The sequence below is a fragment of the Myripristis murdjan genome, chromosome 13 (genome assembly GCF_902150065.1).
Source record: "Myripristis murdjan chromosome 13, fMyrMur1.1, whole genome shotgun sequence".
NCBI classification, from domain to species: domain Eukaryota; kingdom Metazoa; phylum Chordata; class Actinopteri; order Holocentriformes; family Holocentridae; genus Myripristis; species Myripristis murdjan.
The window spans coordinates 7,563,881-7,586,280 of NC_043992.1; the positions used below are offsets into that span (position 1 = coordinate 7,563,881).

The following is a 22,400-nucleotide window of genomic DNA, read 5'->3' on the forward strand; positions in this document are numbered from 1 at the left end:
AATGGAGATTTAACTTAAAGAGAGAGAGAAAAAAGATTTAACTTAAAGAGACAGTAGTAAAAAAAAAAAAAGCTTTTCGCCGCTTTTCGTTCAGGGCGGGCACAGCCCCCCTATGGGTCTGAGTTGGTCCATTCATTCAGATCCTGCTGTGAATGAAGAGGACGGCTGACACAATGTGTCATCATCAAAGAGTTAACATATCAATAATCAAACTGTTAATAAATCAGCAGATAATAACCACAGCAGGTCTGTTGTGTCTTGTTCTCTCCATCAGATTCCTGTGAACTCAAACTGGACACAAACACAGTTCACAGAAACCTCGTCTTGTCTGAGGACAACAGGAAGGTGACATGGGTGAGAGAGGAGCAGCCATATCCTGATCACCCAGAGAGGTTTGACCACTGGAAACAGATCCTGTGTAGTGATGGTCTGACTGGTCGCTGCTACTGGGAGGTCGAGAGGAAAGGATGGGTTTGTATAGGAGTGACGTACAGAGGAATCAGCAGGAGAGGAGACAGTGAAGGCTGTTTGCTTGGAGGAAACGAAAACTCCTGGAGTCTGAGCTGCTCTGGTGTTTCCTCAGCCTGGCACAAAAAAATAGAGACAGTCATCCCTTTCCCCTCCTCCTCTAACAGAGTGGCAGTGTATCTGGACTGGCCTGCTGGCTCTCTGTCCTTCTACAGCGTCTCCTCTGACACACTGATCCACCTCCACACCTTCAACAGCACCTTCACTCAGCCTCTGTACCCGGGGCTTGGGTTTGCATCATACGACTCCTCAGTGTCTCTCTGTCAGATCTGAGGGGTGAGAGTCACACACACACACACACACACACACACACATACACACAAAATAAATATTAAATGAATGGATAAATCTCTACATCAGTGAGGATTTTTTCCCTGTTGATAAATTTTATTTCATGTTACTGTATTTTGTTTTTTCTGTGCAAATGAACTCTTAACTGTCATTTTCTAATCAAGTTCAGTCAGTTTGTAAAAAGTTTCTGCCAACAACAAACAAGTCAGTTACAACAAACCACATACAGAACTTTTTGTTTTGGCAATGTGTCTACACTGAAGTCTAAGTTATAATTCAGCGTCACAGTCAGTGGTTTCTTAATTACTAATTCTTATAAAGTGTCTCTTGCTTGGTGATAAAATGAGAACTCTGATTTCTGTCACTGGAGTTTCCAAGGAGAAATTCCGGGGTTCAATTCTGTCATCTTTTAAAATATAAAAGGCTGCAAAATACTGCCTGGGAACGAGCCATGTCATGAGGAAGTTGTGTGCACATGACCCACGTGCAACAGTTAGTGAGGAAGTTGCATCATTTTGTACTAAAACTATAGAACTGATGCAAGATGGAAGATTTGCAGCGTGACTCTGCACTACATGTGAGCTAACCTAACAAAGCATTACTGTATATGACTTTGACTGTAGATGAGACCAGATCATCACTAACATCAGACAGTGGGATTTTATATGACGGTTATATAAATGCTGGCATTTGAAAGATGCTGAGTATTAAATTTACCTTACCACCAGGTGTGGCCTCACTTCACTTTTCAGCTGTACTTATTTTTTTATTATTATTCATTTATTTTATTTGCACAAGATTGCATGGGGAAAAAGATGTCTTATGACACATGCAACAGACCTATGCAACAGACTTATCTTCAACTTGGGAAAAAAAACAAAAACAAAAAACTAAGCTGACATAATTTAGGAAAATGCAACCAAAAAATAAATTCAACAGCACCTTCACTCAGCCTCTGTACCCGGGGTTTGGGGTTTGGTTATATGACTCCTCAGTGTTCCTGTGTCAGATCTGAGGGGTGAGAGACACACGCACACACACATACACCCACACACACACACACACACACACACACACACACACACACACACACGCACATTTGTTTCAAGGTTAGCACCCACAGCTGAGTCTATTCCACATGCTGATGTTCTGATGTTACCTTTCTGCAATCTTTAGAAAACTTCAGAAGAGAGAGATCTCCTGTTTAGTTGGGGAAACCCATGGCTGTACACTGTTGTGGAAACGCAGACCCAGTGTTAGCATGCATAAATAATATAAGCAATTATACTGCAAAATGACTGCGACTCTATGGCTCCATGTCGGCTCCGTGATTGCTTGCACTCTGCTGCTCCACATTGCCACTGTCAACTGTCAACTGACATCAACTGACATCAACTAGACACGGTGAACCGCCTCACTGAGCAACAACACAAAAGCACTTCAAAGAGTCTCCAATAGAAAACAGTCACCTAAAAAAAGGTCTCACACTGCTCTTCAAAACTAGATTTTGAGACGCAGAACAGAAAATTATCAAATAAGAAGCCTGACTAACTCCTTACCACTCTGGCCCTTTCTTTAGGCTTTAGAGTGTAGACAGGGGGTCTTCAGGGGAAATAAAAGCTGAACAGTAGAAGCCAAATAGAAGTGATAAACATCATCTGAAAGCTGGAACCTGAAGATCAATTTGAGATGCAGCTCAGCTCTGTGTGTCACTTTATTCTAGTCATAAATCTGTAGTAAACATTGTGTTTTGGTTAGGAGCTTATTTATTTATTAACCCTCCTATTATGTTTGGGATCAATTTGACCCCATTCAATGTTTATCGTGTCTAAATAAATGATTGTCATTTTTTTTTTTTTTTGCTTCATATTTAATGACTTTTCCTAATGTAATGGGTACTACTGGGTAAACATGAAATTCACATGATGATGTTTTCAATGTCCTGTACACACTTTGTACGCATCGGTTATAAATAACAAATATCTGTACTTAGAAATAATATAAAGCCATTAAAACACCGAAAAGATATTTCTTTCCAATTTTAGGTCAATCAGTGAGATTTTATGGTGATTTGCATATTTTTCCATGGTCGCGTAACAGGAATACTGAATGTATAGGTCGGGGTGGGGGTTTATGTTTTATTTAAAGGGCTATTTAGGTCATCAACAAAGAAATATAAAGTACCTGACACATAAACTTTGGTAACAATTTTAATTCTAATAATTTTGTGGAGGTTTAAACTGCTGGGGTCAAATTGACCGGGAACATAAAAGATGTTAGTAAATTTGAACATAACAGGAGGGTTAAGAACGTATAAGGGTCCAGGGACCACTGGAGAATTAATAAAAAATGGTCAAAATCCCTCCAAAACCCCACACTAGGACACCAAGACCTTGAGGAACACCACAGAAAAATTCAGGCTTTGATTTGGTGTCAAAAACTTCTGACATTTGGAGATTTCTGTAGGAATTTCATTTTCTCAGTGATTGGATGTTGAGTGTTGTGTCAATGTGTCAGAAACTGGCCCTTATTGTCAGTCCAGCTGGAGAAGCAGAGCTCCTCCGAACGGCCTCGCTCTCTAGTTTGTGTCTGTAAAGTTTGTTGAGGATATGATTCTCCTAGAGGTCACAAACACACCATTTTACAACAGGCCACAAGAACACGTGGACTGCAGGGTTTGTGGCCCAAACTGCATGGGATTAGCAGAAGGTGGGCATGTCTGCAAAGGGGAGAGCCGTGGCTACCCAGAGAACAAATTTTCATTCACACATCTGGAGGTCAGAGGTCAAGGGACCCCGCTGGAAACAGACATGAAAGTTTTTACCCTGGACAAAATTTAGCTGAACTTTGGAGGGAAGTTTAATATGCTTGGTGACAACCTAGCATGACATGTTGGACATCAGTTGATGAGGTTGTTTAATTTCAGATGACAGCAGGATCTGGACTCTAAAACTGTGGAACTGAGCCTCTACAGCCTCTGACAGACAGTAAGTCGAGCATCGCTGAGCCTCACTGGCCTGAGCCCAGCGTGTGTCTGGGCACCAGCTGCAGCCTCGGCCACTGAAACTGCAGCAAACACCTTTCAGCTCCTCGCCCATCACTTCAGCCACAGAGCCGAGCAGCTCTGGCTCTGCTCTGCCTGACGTCCCACTGAACACTCTGTCATTATTTCTTTTACTTAGTTTTTCTTTTGATATTTTTTCTTCCTTCCTCTGTTAGGCGGGGGGCATAAAGTGATGTGTGTTCTTATAACCAGTGACAAAGTCATGCAGGAGGCAGGTCATACCACAAAGCACACCTTTCACATGGGAGACCTGAGTTGTTAAACGCCTCTAAAAATACTTTTAATTATCAAATTTCCTTTAATGATCTCTCATTTCTGTTTTCCTCTCATACAGAATGTCAGCTCTGTATATCAGGCAGCTTTTAGCCAGGCTGAAGTGTTGCTTCATATTAGTATTAGGGAAGAGTGGGGTAATTTGTGCCAAGGGGCAAGTGGTGCCACCCCTGTTATCTAGAAAACCATAGAAGAAGTTGGTCATATGACCACATATTTTTGAAGAGGCATCCATTTCACTCATCCTGCAAAGAAGGGAGACACATGGCTTTAGAGGTAAGCACATTTAAGTTAAAAAAAAAAAAAAAAAAAAAAAAAAAATTGCCCTCCAAAGTAAAAATTCTATGATCAAGGTTTTTTGATTGCTGTGTTTGAACAATTATAGAAAACTTTGAAAACAGTTCACACAGGTTTTAGTACTTTAGTAAGCTACACCATGAGTCTATACAGTTAGCATGATGTCAGCTCAAAACAGCTGGGGGATGCATTTTTTTTTCAAAATGGTGGGCTTGGGGTAATTTGTGCCAAAGGGCCTGGGGTAAGTTGTGCCAGTGGCACAACTTGTGATTATATACTATATATTGCTTTATTGTATTTTATTGTTATTGTACATTGTCTTCTTACCTTTGATCACTAAAACTATTCAGATTCAGATGAAGATGATTTTCAGGTGCTCATTTTGGAATTTTTATTTTGTTCTGGGTATGTGTTCATGTGGCTCTAGGCTTTGTTATAGAAAAGTGGCCTGTGATCTTGTTATAATAATAAATAAATGTTAAATAAATAATTTTGTATTGAATTTCTTTTGCTTTTATATAGCATTATCATTTGTGAGATTAAAATGATCTGTTTTACTTCAATTATCAATGGCACAATTTACCCCAGTGTATTCTCTCTAATGACACAATTTACCCCGCACCGGGGGCAAGTTGTGCCACAAAACCATTTTTTTTTTTCGAAAGCTATATTTCTCAAACAGTTTATATAAGATCCAAAGTGATTGTTCCCAGGGATGCACAACATCCTAAACTATATGTGCAAATTTTAGTTGGAGGCATTACTGTAATCACTTCGCTTTAAAGGCACTTTAAGTAAAATTGGCACTACTTACCCCACTCCCCCCTACATCCTTTCTCTCATAAAGAGAGTCGTCGGCAAAAGCGAACGGATTTGACTGGTCCAGGAAAATTCAAAGTTCAATGGGATCCTCAATGATTGGGCAGGCCATGTTTTGGCAAACAGCTGATTGGCCGGGTGGTGGTGCTTTATGTAGGATTCAATCCTATCCTGAAAGCTAACCTGCCCCGGAGCAGGCTAGCAGAATCAGCTTTATTCGCCAAGTACGTATGCACATACAAGGAATCTGACTCCAGTCATTTCTGCCACTCTCATGAACTTACACAGAGTTAGACATACAAGCACAGTTATCATTACTACAAGGTACACGGCTATGCAATGTAAAGAAACACTTCAAATGGGCCAGTTGACCCTCAGGTCTTCCACAACACTAACTTATTTACAAAAACACCTTCCACAGTTTAATAAAACTTATAGATAGGCAGAGTCAGGCGCAAGTCTTAGATTTACTGCGAAAGCAGTGGTTCATGAACACAAACTCTGAGGTTTGAGTCACAGAGCATTGCCTTATATCTGCTGCTTGACTCCTCCCATGCAGCCCACTGCTCCAAGACTCACCCCTGATGTGCATCCTTTGGGGATTTTTCACCATTAGATCATCACAGGTAACACTCTTCACCTTCTAGGGGATTTCTTGGCACTGAGCAGTGACCCCATCCCATCCTGTTCTAAGTGTTATGGTGTCACAAGACTGGGCGGCAACCATTCCATGATACCATGAGACAAGGATTGTTCCATAGGCTGCATACTGTACAGTAGGCCTTTTTGTAGTCTACTTTATGACATTAGTTACATGTCTTGAATAAAATTATTTTAGCTCAACAGTGACTTATTAATCCACTCTGGTCATCAATCATAAACAGATAATTTGTCATCTGTCACTTTGTCTCACAAAAACCTGCTTTACTACTGCTACTTTACAACTACTTTAGCATGACAGAAAAATAAACAGACTCACAATCATCTGATTCAGTTCATCACAAACATTTTATTTTAGCTGCATCAAATCCAGGATAAAGAGCAGTGGCACTGGAGGTAAATTTTTTGCTTAGAATTTTTGTCTGGAATTTTTCCTCTCCACACAGGAGCAGTAAATTTAGAAAAGAAAGCATTTTCCATTCTTTTCTTTATGAAACTCACTGCTGGAGATTTCATGACCTGGTCAGCTATCCATAAAACACCCTGCTAATTTTCTGCTTTATTTTAGCAAACCAAAAATAATTTGTGTAATCTAAAGATTTAAATATATAACTTGTAAAAATCACCATATACTCAGAACTTGAGTATGATGCATACAACCCACAAACGTAAGACCGCTCGGAAAAGAGATCTAGTCTATTAAAAACAAATTCACATTAGACATGGTTGTAGTACAGAGATTTCAGACCATACAGATGACAGGATACATGACTCACTTACAGAGAAACTTTCAATTTTCTGTCTTGCAAAGCAACAAAGTGATCAATAACTCTCATCAAAATTGGTCTTGTTTTAATGTGTGTATGTATATTTCTATGTGGTTTGTTGTAATTCTTGCTTGTTACTTGTTGGACGTTTTTTACAAACTAACTGAACTTGACTTGAAAAGGACAGTTAATAAGATTTCATTTTAATTTATAAAATAAAATAACATTCATTATCCATTCATTTTTTTTTTTTTTGTACTCTCTGTGTGTGTGTGTGTGTGTGTGTGTGTGTGTGTGAGACTCTCACTCCTCAGATCTGACACAGAGACACTGAGGAGTCATATGACGCAAACCCAAGCCCCGGGTACAGAGGCTGAGTGAAGGTGCTGTTGAAGGTGTGGAGGTGGATCAGTGTGTCAGAGGAGACGCTGTAGAAGGACAGAGAGCCAGCAGGCCAGTCCAGATACACTGCCACTCTCTTAGAGGAGGGGCGGGCAGGGATGTATGTCTCTCTGTTGTTGTGCCAGGCAGAGATACCACCAGAGCCATGGCAGATCAGACTCCAGGAGTTTTCGTTTCCTCCAAGCCCACAGCCTTCACTGTCTCCTCTCCTGCTGATTCCTCTGTAAGTCACTCCTATATAAACCCATCCTTCCCTCTCGACCTCCCAGTAGCAGCGACCAGTCAGACCATCACTACACAGGATCTGTTTCCAGTGGTCAAACCTCTCTGGGTGATCAGGATATGGCTGCTCCTCTCTCACCTCTGTCACCTTCCTGATGTCCTCAGACAGGACGAGGCCTCTGTTTGCTGTGTTTGTGTCCAGTTTGAGTTCACAGGAATCTGATGGAGAGAAGACACAGACCTGCTGTGGTTATTATCTGCTGATTTATTAACAGTTTGATTATTGATTTGTTAACTCTTTGATGATGACACATTTTGTCAGCCATCCTCTTCGTTCACAGCAGGATCTGAATGAATGGACATCACAAACTGCTGTGGAAATCCACTTTACATCTGGAAGAGCCATTTATACACAATCTAAACTACATTTACACTGTGAATATTTCTCTATTCAGATTATTTCTCACTTGTTGGAAACTAGATAGATACATAGATTTACTTTATTGATCCCAAACTGGGAAATTCCCAACTACATTCACAAAATGCATCATGTATAATCTTTATTACCTTAAATTAAAGCTCTTCACTCATTGGTTCAACATTACAGCAAAGATCTGTGATTGGTTGCCAGGTTTGTTAAATTTGGTGGAGAAGAAGCTGTTAAAGAGGGAAACACTGGTTGTTGCAGCGCTTCACTGTTTTGTGTGTTCACTGTTTAGAGTCTGGACCTCAGTTTGGAGAAATATGTAAATATTGAAGGAATACAGATTGTCTTTGTGTCTTTGTGCAGCTGCAGCATCTAAACAGCTGAATGTTTGCTGCTTTGTGTTCAGGAGTCAAACAGAAGTTGGAACAGGGTTAGGGTTAGGGTGAGGATGATGTTCTTCATGCTCTCAGAGACCAGAAGGATGTTTGGCCTCAGGGTGGTACTGACAATATGCTGTGGGATTCTCAGCTTCTTCTTCAGATCTACAGAAAGCTGCCAGTCCTGAGCAGTTGCCAGGATCCCTGCTGCCGGCCTCTTGTGTCCTACCTGTGGCTGCTCCCCTGCCTTGACGAAAGTGACTGCGCAGGTGGCGTTGTGCACTTGGCTGCAGCTGCTGATCCCTTTGCTGATGGCTTTTGCAATAGGTTTCAGCACCTGGTTGTGGGGCCAGGTATAGCAGCCCTCGCCGAGCTCGTTTGGGCAGGAGCTCAGTATGTGCTCCGAGGTTCCTCTTGCTGCTCTTCCTCTTGTTCCTCTTGACTTCTACTAAGATGGCGCCAGAGTGGTCAGCTCTGTGTTTGCTGTATGTTTTGTGATTTACCTGATATGTCAAGAGGTTTCATCTCTCGTCATTTATGACCGTCAAACTCTGCTTGATGCTTGAGATTGGAGATCACTTTGATCGGCTTACATTTGACAAGTTGATGAGCTCTTCTCCATGCCTCAAGGAAATCCCGGCGTTTCTTAGGCGCCCTCCCCTCCACCTTGTCCCCCAGAAACGCCGGAGAAGACGTGGGAAATGGGGAGGTCTGGCTCAAGGCTCACCTGAGGTCGATCCGTGTGTCTGATCGCTGCAGAGATGTGCATTTTTTGGACGTTCGGATGAGGGCGAGAGACTGATGGATCCGACCGGTGTTCCCAGACATTGGCGGCTTTGACAGCGTCAGCTGTTCGTTGGACCCCGATCAGCTGTTGCTTCCTCCTTCCAGCTGGCGTGTTCCTACCAGGATACACGGTGTGAACTTTCGGAATCTCCGTTCACTGAAGTGTGCTCCGTCCTCATCTGACACTATTAATCTTCAGCTGGCTTTGTGGAATGTGAGATCTGTCACCAACAAAACTTTCTTACTCAATGATTTCTTTACCTCACGCAAATTGGATTTTATGTTTTTAACGGAAACCTGGCTCCGGGAAGGTGAACTTGCTCCTTTTTCGGTGTTCCTTCCCCTGGGATGTAGCTTCTTCAGCTCCCCTCGCATCACCGGCAAAGGTGGAGGATTGGCATCCATATTCAAATCCACCTTTCACTGCCGGCAGTCTCCAGCTGTTAATCGCTGCACCTTCAAGCTCCAACTCTTCGAGGTAAACTTCTCTGTGACTGTTCTCTGTGCGGTGGTCTATCATCCACCGAAATTTAACAAAGACTTTATTCGGGATTTTGCAGACTTTGTGTCGGGTGTCACCCTTAATTATGATCACTTTTTAATTGTTGGCGAATTTAAGGTGCATGTCTACTGTGAGACTAGACCTCTGGTCAGAGACTTCCTCAATCTCTTTGACTCTTTTATAGGCCACTCACACTGGCAAGTTTGATCCGCGCCCAAGCACGATTGCCCTTAAAATCCGGATTCTTTGACCAGTGTGATCGCTCCGTATCGTGCTTGAATACAGTACACTTCCCCCGCTCTGGCACGGTTGGAAGGGGTGTGCTTCTGCACGGTACGGGCGCGTACATGAGCACATGCACGGTCACGCACGCAGTGCGCGGATGTAAATCATGCAACTTTCCTCCTGCCTCTGCAAAACTGTTTAATGTGCGCAGCGCGATTACCGGCGAATGGCCGCGTTGCGCAATCAATAATCAACCATGTTGTCTGTGTCATTGTCCGTTGTGCTGCTGCAACCGCGTATAAACAAAAGTCGGTTTATAATGAAAGTACAGCAGTCTGTGTGCGGAGATCCGGCAGACCTGGTGCTGGCCGGCACCGCGTCGGCACCGGCCGGCACTGGCCGCGGCACCGCGCGGTGTGCGGCCACCCGGTCACCCGGTCTGCCGGATCTGCCAGGTGCCGCTCCGGCTGTCAGTTGGACCTTTCTGAAGAAGGAGGAAGTTACCTCCGAAACTGTCAAGGTAAATAAACATCCCATGTCTGATTAAAGGGACCAAAAACGTTTTTTAGTTAAAAGGAAGACATGATGTATTTGAACTACATTTATTTATAATGACGTCGGGCCATGCCTGTTGTTGTCGTATTTCAACGTGATGACGTGCACACCGGGGGCAATCGTGCTTGGGCGCGTTTGGGCTTTAGGTAATGTGAGTGCAGGCCAGCCGGGGACTGGGGAGGGGGGGATTTTGGCTTTAGCACGATACGGGCTCAAACTTGCCAATGTGAGTGGGCCCTTAATCTCACACAGTCTGTTTCAGAGCTGACACATGACAAGGGCCACATTTTGGCTCTTGTATTATCATATGGATTAGATGTACAGATAACCGAAATTTGTCACACACCCTTCAACCTGTTTTATTTTCCCTCTCACTACCTGTTGCCTCAACCACAAACTCCGCTCCCGGAAATTTAACAAAGACTTTATTCGGGATTTTGCAGACTTTGTGTCGGGTGTCACCCTTAATTATGATCACTTTTTAATTGTTGGCGAATTTAATGTGCATGTCTACTGTGAGACTAGACCTCTGGTCAGAGACTTCCTCAATCTCTTTGACTCTTTTAATCTCACACAGTCTGTTTCAGAGCTGACACATGACAAGGGCCACATTTTGGATCTTGTATTATCATATGGATTAGATGTACAGATAACCGAAATTTGTCACACACCCTTCAACCTGTTTTATTTTCCCTCTCACTACCTGTTGCCTCAATCACAAACTCCGCTCCCGTTCGCTGTCTTTGTGTCTTTAACTCTACATGGATGGACCTAAACTATTTAAAATTAAACGGAAACAAAACAGAGGCTGTCCTGTTTGGCCGCCCTGACCTGGTTCAGGTCCTTGCCAGCTCCCTTGGCCCACTAGCACTGTACATAAAATCCCATGCTAGGAATCTTGGTATTATTATTGATGGTGCTTTCAAACTGGAAAAGCAGGTCAGTGCTGTGGTCAAGTCCAGCTTCTTTCAATTAAGGCTTTTAGCTAAGATTAAACAATATCTCAACCAGAGAGATTTTGAAATAGTAATCCATTCTTTTATTACATCTCGCTTAGATTACTGCAATTCACTATATTTTGGCATTGACCAGTCTGAGTTCAACCGCCTGCAGCTTGTTCAGAATGCGGCAGCTCGCCTCCTAACTGGCAATAAGAAGCGTGAGCACATAACCCCGGTGCTCTCTTCTCTACACTGGCTTCCAGTTAGGTACAGGATCGATTTTAAGATTCTTTTATTTGTTTTTAAATCTCTGAATGGGCTGGCCCCGGAGTACCTGTCTGACCTTGTTAATTTGCACCAACCCTCCAGAGCCCTTAGGTCTGCTAACCAAGTGGTCTTAGACGTGCCTTGATCCTTTTTAAAATCCAGAGGGGATCGAGTGTTTGCGGTTGCAGCTCCCACTTTGTGGAATGCACTACCCCTCAGTGTGCGTACTGCGAATAGTCTCTCCACTTTTAAAGCCCAACTGAAGACGCACTTGTTGACTTTAGCTTTTGGCAGAGTATAATGACTTTATGGGGCTTTTATTTATCATACTTATATGTTGATGTTTTTATGTCTTTTATATGTTACATGTCTTTTTTTGTTGTTTTTATTGCTTGCTATTGCTTTTATTGTTTCTGCTTCTTTACTGTAAAGCACTTTGGTAGGCCACTGGCTGTTTTAAATGTGCTATACAAATAAAGCTGACATTGACATTGACATTGACATTGAACACAGATTGCAATTTGGGGTCTCCACTTTTCCCCAGATGAATAGGTTCGCTGGGCTAGGTAGGATGTCATACACTGCCTGAATCAGGAAGGTGATGCGATGTGGTTCAGTCTGCCAAAGGTCTGTCCAGGTGACTTTACGGTCCATGGCCTCTTTCCACCTGGTCCAGGCCCCCTGTTGCCTAAGACCAGCCGCTCTGATTGTCCATCCTTCCTCCACTGCAGTTCTGACCTCCTCCTGTACCTGCCTCCGCTTCTCCTTGCCCTTGCACTCCTTGTGCCGAGGTGGTGTTGGTAACATCCCCAGGCCCGCTCTGCCATGGGCCACCACTCCCACCAGATCTTTATGGCACAATCATGCATCTGCATCTAGCACAGCAGCCTGGACACTCCACTTCCTTCCAGTCTTCACCACCACTCCTGCTAGGGCCACCTTTGGGTTATTTGAGTCCCTGTACATCAGCACCTCTCTGGTCCGTGTCACCTTAAACTCCTCTTCTAGAGACTTCAGGGGTAACTGGAGCTTTGTGTTGTTCCCACAGAGAGCAATGTTGCTGATGCTTCTGGGCAACCCCAACCACCTCCGGAGACAGCTACGGACCTTGAGTCCTCCTGACCTCCTGACCTTCCTCTCCAGGGTCTCCAGAGTGGAGATGGGGACAGAATATAAGTATCTCAGCGTTACAATCAACTGCGATCTCTCTTTCAAGGCTCGGGTAAAATAAAACCTGTCAACGAGTCAAATTGAGTTTGTTGAATTTCAGGGACACGAGGACCTACATGTCAGCTCAAGCAAGATGTTGCTGTGGTCAGTGATCCTCTCTCACATTAGCTGTGCTTTAACAAGCTGCTCACATGCTGATTCTCAGCACTGAAGCCACTACAGTTATTGTAGAAACAAACACTTCAGACTCTTGATAAGAGGCCGCATAACTTCTACCAGCGCCAAGTTTGAAGGAAATATAAGTTCCTGAACTGGGAAAACCTGCTCAGGTATGCAGATGTGTGTGTGACTGACAGAGTTGTCAATGGTGTGGTTCCTCCCCTCTCAGAGCCTTTGTTAGCAGGGGGTCAGAGTCCCATGGCAGCACTAGAGGAGTCACTGCAGGGGACTGCATCATCCCACTGAGGAAAAGAGCCTTTAGTCAGTCCGAGCTTCACAGGAGAGGAACTCTGTTCCAACACACGTCACACACCTGAACACACACAAGTCATTTAGTTCCCATTTCAAAAATAGGCTTATTGATAATCCCATGTGTCAGCACTAACCCAGGAGCCCCTTTCTGTGCTGGCCCTGCTAGTGCCATTCTGTCTTTCATCTTGTCTCCCGTCTTTTCCAGCTTTGTTCTTGAATGTGCTGCCCTGTGTGTTGTGTTTCTGCTGGAACTCACTGGGATTCATCTGCTGGTTTACAGCCACGCTACTCACTTTCTGCTCTGGGTTTCTCAGCTAAAACCCTCAGTTAGTGTCTCCTGACACGACTCACAGTTGTACTGTGTCATTCATGTTGTCAGGTCCCATTTAACTGTCCTCACATTTATTTATGATCTGCTGCTGGTATTCATGTGTGGTCTGCTGCATGGTATTCTTCTGGCTGCAGGATCAGATTTGTTTGATGCTGCTTCATCCTGTCCAATTTATTGGATCAAATCATTTCAGCTGGATGAAAATTAAATTTAACATTAAATTTATCACTGTTGCAGATTACTTTTACCACTATTACCATTAATTAAATTAAATTAAATCCACACTTACACTTTTTCAGACCTGGTTTCAACCACTGCTCTCCACCATGGTCCACGCTGGAGGAAGAAACAGAGTCAGACTATAATGGTTTGTTTATTTTTTTTTTTGTTTGTGTTTACCTTAACGTATTAATGTATATAATGATATTTTACTCTTTTTTTAATGTGTTTTTGCTTTTGTAAGGTGATCTTGAGTGTCATGAAAGGTGCCACTAAATTAAATGTATTATTATTATTATTATTATTATTATTATTATTATTATTATTAGATACCATGCCACTCATATCCACCATTAAACATGAAACAATTTTCCTCAGGCCTCTATAAGACATTGTGTGTGTCTCTCCATACCTGAGAGCCTCCAGTCTCCAGGTTGGATCCTCCAGTCCAGCAGACAGCAGCTTCACTCCTGAGTCTCCTGGATGATTGTAGCTCAGGTCCAGCTCTCTCAGATGGGAGGGGTTGGAGCTCAGTGCTGAGGCCAGAGAAGCACAGCCTTCCTGTGTGAGCAGACAGCCTGACAGCCTGCACACCATCACAAACACAATCAGTCCAACACATCATCTGCTTTGTGTTTTCACAAAAACCTACACAGGCTAGGAATCTGATCAGTGACATGAAGCTGCATGGAAATCAGGACTGAACTGGTCATGCATTGAGCAGGTTGAGGAATCCTGACCTGAGAACCTCCAGTCTGCAGTGTGGACTCTCCAGTCCAGCAGAGAGCAGCTTCACCCCTGAATCCTGCAGATCATTGTTACTCAGGTCCAGCTCTCTCAGACTAGAGGACTGGGAGCTGAGAACTGAGGCCAGAGCTGCACAGCTTCTCTCTGACAGATTACAGCCACTCAGCCTGAGGAGGAATTATAGATGAAAACAATAAATTTAAATTGTGTTTCTCCTTTATAAAACATCATGTTATGTGTTTAATATACCCAGATATCTCTGAACCTACACAGATTTCTTGGAAGCTTTGACCACTGGCAGCAACCTCAGAAGAGCCTCCTCTGAAGTAGAGTATTTCTTCAGGTCAAAAACCTCAAGATCTTCTTCTGATGACAGTAAGATGAAGACCAGAGCTGACCACTGATCAGGGGAGAGTTTGTCTGTGGAAAGGCGTCCTGATCTCAGGTTATGTTGGATCTCCTCCACTAGAGAATGGTCATTCAGCTCATTCAGACAGTGGAACAGGTTGATGCTTCTCTCTGGAGACTCATTTTCCTTGATCTTCTTCTTGATGAACTCGACTGTTTCCTGATTGGTCTGTGAGCTGCTTCCTGTCTGTGTCATCAGGCCTTGTAGGGGAGTCTGATTTGTCTGCAGCGAAAGACCCAGGAGGAAGCGCAGTAACAAGTCCAGGTGTCCATTTGGACTCTGTAAGGCCTTGTCCACAGCGCTCTGGAGAAGGTGTGTTAGTTGAGAGGTTGATTGTTCTGCTGACAGTAGATTGACTCCAGAGTTGTTGAATGTCAGAAAGAAATGAACAGCAGCCAGAAACTCCTGAAGGCTCAGATGGACGAAGCAGAAAACCTTGTCCTGGTACAGCCCACGCTCCTCTTTAAAGATCTGTGTGAACACTCCTGAGTACACTGAGGCTGCTCTGATATCAATGCCACACTCTGCCAGGTCTGCTTCATAGAAGATCAGGTTGCCTTTCTCCAGCTGCTCAAAAGCCAGTTTTCCCAGAGACAGGATCATTTTCCGGGTCTCTGGCGTCCAGTGTGGATCTGTCTCAGCTCTCCCATGATACTTGACGTTCTGCACTTTGGACTGAACCACCAGGAAGTGGATGTACATCTCAGTCAGGGTCTTTGGCAGGTCTCCTCCCTTACTGGTTTTCAACACATCCTCCAGAACTGTAGCAGTGATCCAGCAGAAGACTGGGATGTGGCACATGATGTGGAGGCTTCGGGACATCTTGATGTGGGAGATGATTCTCCTGGCCTGCTCCTCATCTCTGAATCTCTTCCTGAAGTACTCCTCCTTCTGTGGGTCAGTGAAGCCTCTCACCTCTGTCACCATGTCAACACACTCAGGAGGGATCTGATTGGCCGCTGCGGGTCGTGTGGTTATCCAGAGGCGAGCGGAGGGAAGCAGGTTCCCCTTGATTAGGTTTGTCAGCAGAACATCCACTGAAGTGGACTCTGTAACATCAGTCAGGATCTGGTTGTTGTTGAAGTCCAGAGGAAGTCGACACTCATCCAGACCATCAAAGATCAACACAACCTGAAACTGCTCAAACCTGCTGATTCCTGCTTCTTTGGTCTCAGTAAAGAGGTGATGGAGAAGTTCCACCAAGCTGAACTTTTTCCCTTTCAGCAGATTCAGCTCTCTGAAAGTGAATGGAAATGTGAAGTGGACATGCTGGTTGGCTTTGTGTTCAGTCCAGTCCAGAGTGAACTTCTGTGTTAAGACTGTTTTCCCAATGCCAGCCACTCCCTTTGTCATCACTCTTCTGATTGGTCGATATCTTCCAGGTAAAGGTTTAAAGATGTCTTCACATCTGACTGATGTTTCTGGTGTGTCTGGTTTCCTGGATGCTGCTTCAATCCATCTGACCTCATGTTCCTCATTGAGCTCTCCACTCCCTCCCTCTGTGATGTACAGCTCCGTGTAGATCTGATTCAGAGGTGTTGGGTTTCCTGCTTTAGCAATCCCCTCAAACACACACTCAAACTTTTTCTTCAGGTTAGATTTGAGTTCACGTTGGCACGCTGCAGCAACAGCATCTGAATGAACAAACAACAAAAACATCAACAAATCAATGTTATATAAAATATGAGAAATGTGAATATTTCCTGGTAAATGTATCTATTGGTCTGTTTCAACTGTAAGTAACTTAGTGAGGTGTGCCGAGACCTGACGGCTATTTTACGACAACACAAATCAGCCGCTGCAATACAAAAGAGTGCTCAGAGTATAATGGAGGTCATGTTTTCCTTAATTTAATACATAATTAGAAGTTTAACCCTCTATTGGCCGGGGAGCACTCCATCATTATTATGGACCAATTACATTATGCAGAACACAAGACCCTCCCAGCTTAGTTAACATTCCCTAATTGTCAACACAGTTGTGTGTGGACAAACTTTTCCAGTAGAGTAAAACATTTATGTTGAGTGAGATTTGGTGCATTATATTTTCCCTTTGCTGTCCCTGATGATTAAGTGAGTAATCTGGTGTTTATTTACTGAGGTCTGTGATAATCTGTATGCTGTTGTTTGAGATGTTGAATATTACATGTAGGCCTGTGTTGCTAATATAATTTCATAAAGACAGCAGTAGATAATATTTCCACACTCCTCATGCGTGATACTTCTTTATTGTATTTTCCCCCATGTTAATGATGTTTCTGGGGATGTAGCTAGACAGTTTCGTGCAGATGGTGTGTGACTGTGACGCACATAAAATCCTCAAGAGCACACCATGGCGGCATGCTGTCGGTGGTACGGTGTAAACTTTACAAGTCAGTTGCTACCGAGTGATTAATACTCCTATGGGTTATTCTGTGTTTTATTCTACTAGTCTACTGTGTATTATTTCCTATATTAAGACAGTGTAAAATGTTTGGTGATGGAAATACATCGCTAAGTTGGAGTGGAATTTATATAACGTGTCGCCACAAGGGGGCACTGTGACCTTGATAATTATGCCTCTTTGTGCCTATAAGCTATTGAGGTGCACTGCACTGTCTGTTATTCCTGCCTATTGACCAGTGGTATTGATAGATAACAATGAGCAATTCCCCCAGAGTCTCCCGAGGTGTGTGTGTGTGTGTGTGTGTGTGTGTGTGTGGGTGGGTGGCGGTGGGGTTGGTGGGCACGAATGAATTACGAGATGGCTCACCCAAACAACATTAACTGGAGAGGTATTGGAAGTGGAAAACACACCAAGCCAGGACCATGTGTGGAACAGGGGGGACACGGGTGCAGCGCGCAGCGGTAGCACCTGGTGGGACGCAGGAAAACTCCAGGCAGGGAGTGCCCCACAGCACTGGAGATCTTTCAGTACCAGTGTCACCCCAAGACCTCAGGTGTGATGCACCCAATACCTCTACAGAAAATCAAACCCACCCTGCAAGGGAACGAATCAAATGGCCCAAGATGACTGAAACCAAGGAATGGAACCAACTAGATAAAGACCTTGACAATGTGCTAGAGGTAACATACAATAACATACAACCTCGCCATACAGTGCTTTGGAACAGAGGACAAGAAGGCCAATACCAAAACTGAGCACCACCCAAGCAGAAGAGAAAGAAAAATCCACCATTTGATGGAAGAAATTTCATGACTTTAAACAGTCCAAAAGAGCCACTGTCAAAGAAAGGGAAGGTATCAAGGACCTAACAAGACAACTCAGGAAACGTCTCTGCATTTGTCGTCTCTGAAAGCATTTGGAAAAAGAGGAAGGAGAGGGAGAACAAAAGAGCACAGTTCACCAAAGACCCTTTCAGATTCACCAGGAAACTACTGGGTGAAGCAGAATCCAGAATGCTGACTAGCTCCAGAGAAGAGATGGAGGTGGACCCACAATGACTCCTACAAAAAACAGGCCTTGGGCGCTAACCACATCGACGGCATTGAAAAACCAGCAAAGGGGCTCAACATCAGAGAACCAACCTGGAAGGAAATCTTAGACGTGGTGAACGGACCCAGCGGTATACCCTACAAAGTATATAAGAAATGCCCGAAGCTCCTTCGGAGCCTATGCTTGCTGTTTCTGAGAACCTGGAAAAAGGGCACCATTCCATTATGCTGGAAGAAGGCGGAAGGCTGTTTCGTGCCAAAGGAAGATAACTCCTCAACCATCAACCCATTCCGAACAATAACGTTTATAAGCATAGAAGGCAAAATCTTATTTTCTGTACTTGCTAAAGGGATAACCTCATACATGACAGAGAACAGATATGTTGACACCTCTATCCAGAAAGGCGGGATCCCAGGCTTTTCTGGATGCCTGGAACACACCGGAGTTCTCAGTCAGATGATCTAGCAGGCCAACGTAAGCAAAAAACGACTTGACCATTGTCTGGTTGGACTTGGCCAATGCCTGTGGAGCAATCCCTCACTCCTTCATCTATGCAGCAGTAGACCATTACCATGTCCCTCAGCACATCAAGGGAATCATCACCAGCTATCTTGCAGGTATCCAGCTGCGGTTCAAAACAGCCCATTTTACAACTCGGTGGCAAAGCCTGGAAAAGGGAATTGTAACTGGATGCACAATCTCTCCCATTCTCTTTGTCATGGGAATGTACCTCCTCATAACAGCTGCTGGGAAAGAAGCCCATGGACCAGTAATGGAATCTGGCATTTGACAACCCCCAATAAGTGGTTACATGGATGAGACAAGATTGGTACTAATAGTTCTGGACCGCATAGCAACATGGGCCAGAATGAAGTTTAAGCCCAAGAAATCTAGGAGCATAGTTATTCAGACAGGTAAGTTGACAAACAGGTTCAAGCTGGCAGTGCAAGGAGAAGTGATTCCATCAACTGAGACACACCACAGAGACACTCACCTGGTGATTCCTTAGCCAGCTACCATACTTATCAGCCGCCAAACAACAGACTGCAGCAAAAAACGAAGAGCTGCATGTCCTGATCAGGATTTGGGGAGAATAAAGTTCACAACACAGCACTGCCTCAGCCGGAGCGCTGCCACTGTCCCGGGGAAGTCAGTGGGACAAGACAGAAAAAAGCAAGCTCCCTGCTGGCCGGGAGAAAAACTCCTGTGCGTAAAAAGTGTCAGAAGCTGAAATAATCTGTCATCAAGCAACAGCCTGATGCATCACAACTGGTTTGATCTGATTGGTTCTTTGACTCGGCTGTTAATTGAAATTTCTCAGTGATGAGCAAGAGTTTGACTCGTCTGTTAGAAATGACTAATGTGAATTGAAACATTTTTCAGAGTTTATGAGAGCTGGGCGTTGAGAGCACAGTCAAAGAAGAAAAAAAAGAAGCCAGACTCCAAAGAGTAAAACTAAGATTTTTTTTTTGTTTGTTTAAATTTGAAATTTATTTATTTTTTTATTTATTTACTTACTGCTCCACAGACGCTCAGCCAGCTCCTCCTGCTTCATCCTCCTCAGGAGGTGCAGTGTGACCTGCAGAAAAGCCTTTCTGCTGCTCCTCCTCTGCTCTTCCTCCTCACTGTCCAGCACCTCCTCATCCTCTCTCTGCCTCTCTAAGCATTCTGGGTAATCTGGACTCAGAGACCTCTGCAGGTTTTTCAGCTCCTTCTTCACAAAGGTGTTGATATTCTCCTCCAGCAGCTGCAACAGAAAAATAACAGAATTAGACTTCCAAATTAAAATTTGGACTCAAAACACAAAATCATATCCAAGTTAAAGAGGCTGAAAGATGTACAGAGAGCAGAACAGAGACGATTCTGAGCAGAATGTTTGTTGTTCAGTTGTTATGTTGTTGTACATTTACACACCATAAATATGGAGGCCAGGTCTGTTTGATGCTGCTGGGCAGACTGACCACTGGGAACCTCTGAGCTCTGCTGCTGGACTCTGTGGAGGACACACACACACACACACACACACACACACACATGATTATTGGATGTGATGTTTTGAAAGAGGAAACTCAGTCAACAGAGTCTGAAGGGTCGAACCAATTCTGGATCTCATTAATCTGATGACAGAAAAACATCTGATTTATCACCAGTTTGAAATAATTACCCATCATCCACAGAGGGGTGGCCATCTTTTAAGTCAATAAATTTATCAATAGACTGATCACTCCTCATGGACACACAGCTGGGCTCAGTTCCACCTTCTGGTTCAGGTCCAGGTTCAAGTCCAGGTCCACGTTCAGGTTCAGGGGGGTCTGGTCTCTCCTGCTGGATCCTGATAGAAACATTATGAACACAGTGAAGGGATCTGCTTTACTTTCTTAGTCACACTAACATACTAAGATAATAATGAGTGACTTCTTTTCAGAAACAGCGTTGTAAAATCGAATGTGAACACACACAGAGCTTTTCCTGTGAATAAAGCTGCTGTGCTGATTTGCCTGCTGAGCTCTGAGATGGACAGTCAGAGATCCTCATCTCACCTCTTAGCTTTGGTCTGGCTGTCAGGTTCCCCAGACAGAGTGCTTTCAGAGGCAGGGAGCCCCTCCTCTCTCTCCTCACACACATCCATAGCCGAGCCGACACCTTGACACAAACACAGCGGCTGATTCATGACAACAAGCTTTCCATGACAGGATGTGTGCTGTCTTCCTGTCAGCACCATGTCACATATACAGAGTGGATGTAACACTCAGAGCAGCCGCCCTTTACATCAAACCCACTGAGCAGCTTCACCTAGAGAGGACTTTGAATCCTCTGGGACACTTCACACATGGACCGCCAGCAGCTCACATTTACAAAGCTCTCATTCCACTGCATTTAATTTATATTTTCTGATGGTATTTTTGCAGTAAATTTCTTGTCATTTAATTTTAAATGTGTAATTATAATAGTTACAAATCATTGCTTCTTTCACTCAGTGTTTTGTTCATTTTCAGGTAATGACCTGAAATGACCTCATTTGCTAATTTCCCCAGGTTCCAGGTTTCAAAGTTTCCGTATTGAGATATTCGGTGATAGTAGTGTAAAATATTATATAACAGGTACAATACTCAGTGACAGTGTTTTGCTTTCTTGGTGGATCGACAGCTTGGTGGATCTCAACACCTCATTGATGAGGTGTTGAGATTACAGCTCACCTGGCACAGACTTTGGTCAGCAGTAAGACACACAGGTAAAATATTTCAGACAAAGATGATTTTGTCCTCAATCAACATTAAATATCATGACATGAATATTTAGATGCTGAAAGACAGAAAACCCGTTTTGAAAGCCTTTCCACATGTGCTGGTCCCAGTCTGCTCTCCAGTCCTCCAGCTCTAAAACACAATGTAGGAGCCTGTTCATCAAACATCTCTAATGATCCCTGGTCGGCTCTTTACCTGCTGAGTCACATCCACATCAAATCCAAGAGACTTTCAGCTTCACCTGGAGAGGGAACACAGAGCTTCTGCTTCTGCTTCTGCTGCCACACTCAGTGTGTGTGTGTGTGTGTGTGTGTGTGTGTGTGTGTGTGTGTGTGTGTGTGTGTGTTTGTGTGTGTGTACGTGCGTGTGCACAAAGCAGCTGAAAAGAGAAAAAAAAAACAATGAAATTGAATAAATAATCGACCTTACTGCTCGTCAACAGTCCGTTTGGTTCTGGCTGAGGGGAAGTGAAAGAGTTTTTTTCTAAAGCAGTTGAAGAGACAGAGACAAAATTTCTGACACATTTACACAACACAATGCTCAACATCCAGGCACTGAAAAATGCAGTTCTTATAGAACTCTCAAAATGTCAATAGTTTTTGACATCAGATCAAATCCTGAACTTTTCAGTGGTGTTCCTCAAGGTCTTGGTGTCTTGATGGTATTAATCAAGCATGTGTGTGTTTGAGTGTCTACATTCAAATTTATACATAGCCTACACACACAACCACACACAGACATGCATACAAACACACACACACACGCAGACACATTAATATTTATATGCATACACCAACACACACAAATCAAATCGAATAATTAATCGGCCTTACCGCTCGTCGAGTTTTTTTTTCCTCAAGCGGCTGAAAAGACAAAATGTCGAGTCGTCCTTCTTCACCCTGTTGAGGTTGAAAGTGAAAGTAGAAAAACTGTTTTCATCTGCGGGTTGAGAAAACAGCCTCACCACCGA

General features: G+C 43.7%; 1 protein-coding gene across 1 annotated transcript; it reads right to left on the reverse strand.

The window, feature by feature from the left end:
• Window positions 1-1,810: 1,810 nt before the first annotated feature.
• Window positions 1,811-20,750, reverse strand: LOC115370479 (protein NLRC3-like). Its single transcript, XM_030067507.1, has 11 exons — window positions 20,726-20,750; window positions 20,350-20,517; window positions 20,100-20,178; window positions 19,704-19,932; window positions 14,611-16,384; window positions 14,335-14,508; window positions 14,052-14,180; window positions 13,808-13,843; window positions 13,665-13,711; window positions 7,021-7,542; window positions 1,811-1,830 (listed from the first exon to the last, which is right to left on the reverse strand). Exons 2-11 carry the CDS (start codon window positions 20,415-20,417, stop codon window positions 1,811-1,813), a joined length of 3,078 nt encoding a protein of 1,025 aa, XP_029923367.1. The 5' UTR covers window positions 20,418-20,517; window positions 20,726-20,750.
• Between the last annotated feature and the right edge of the window lie 1,650 nt (window positions 20,751-22,400).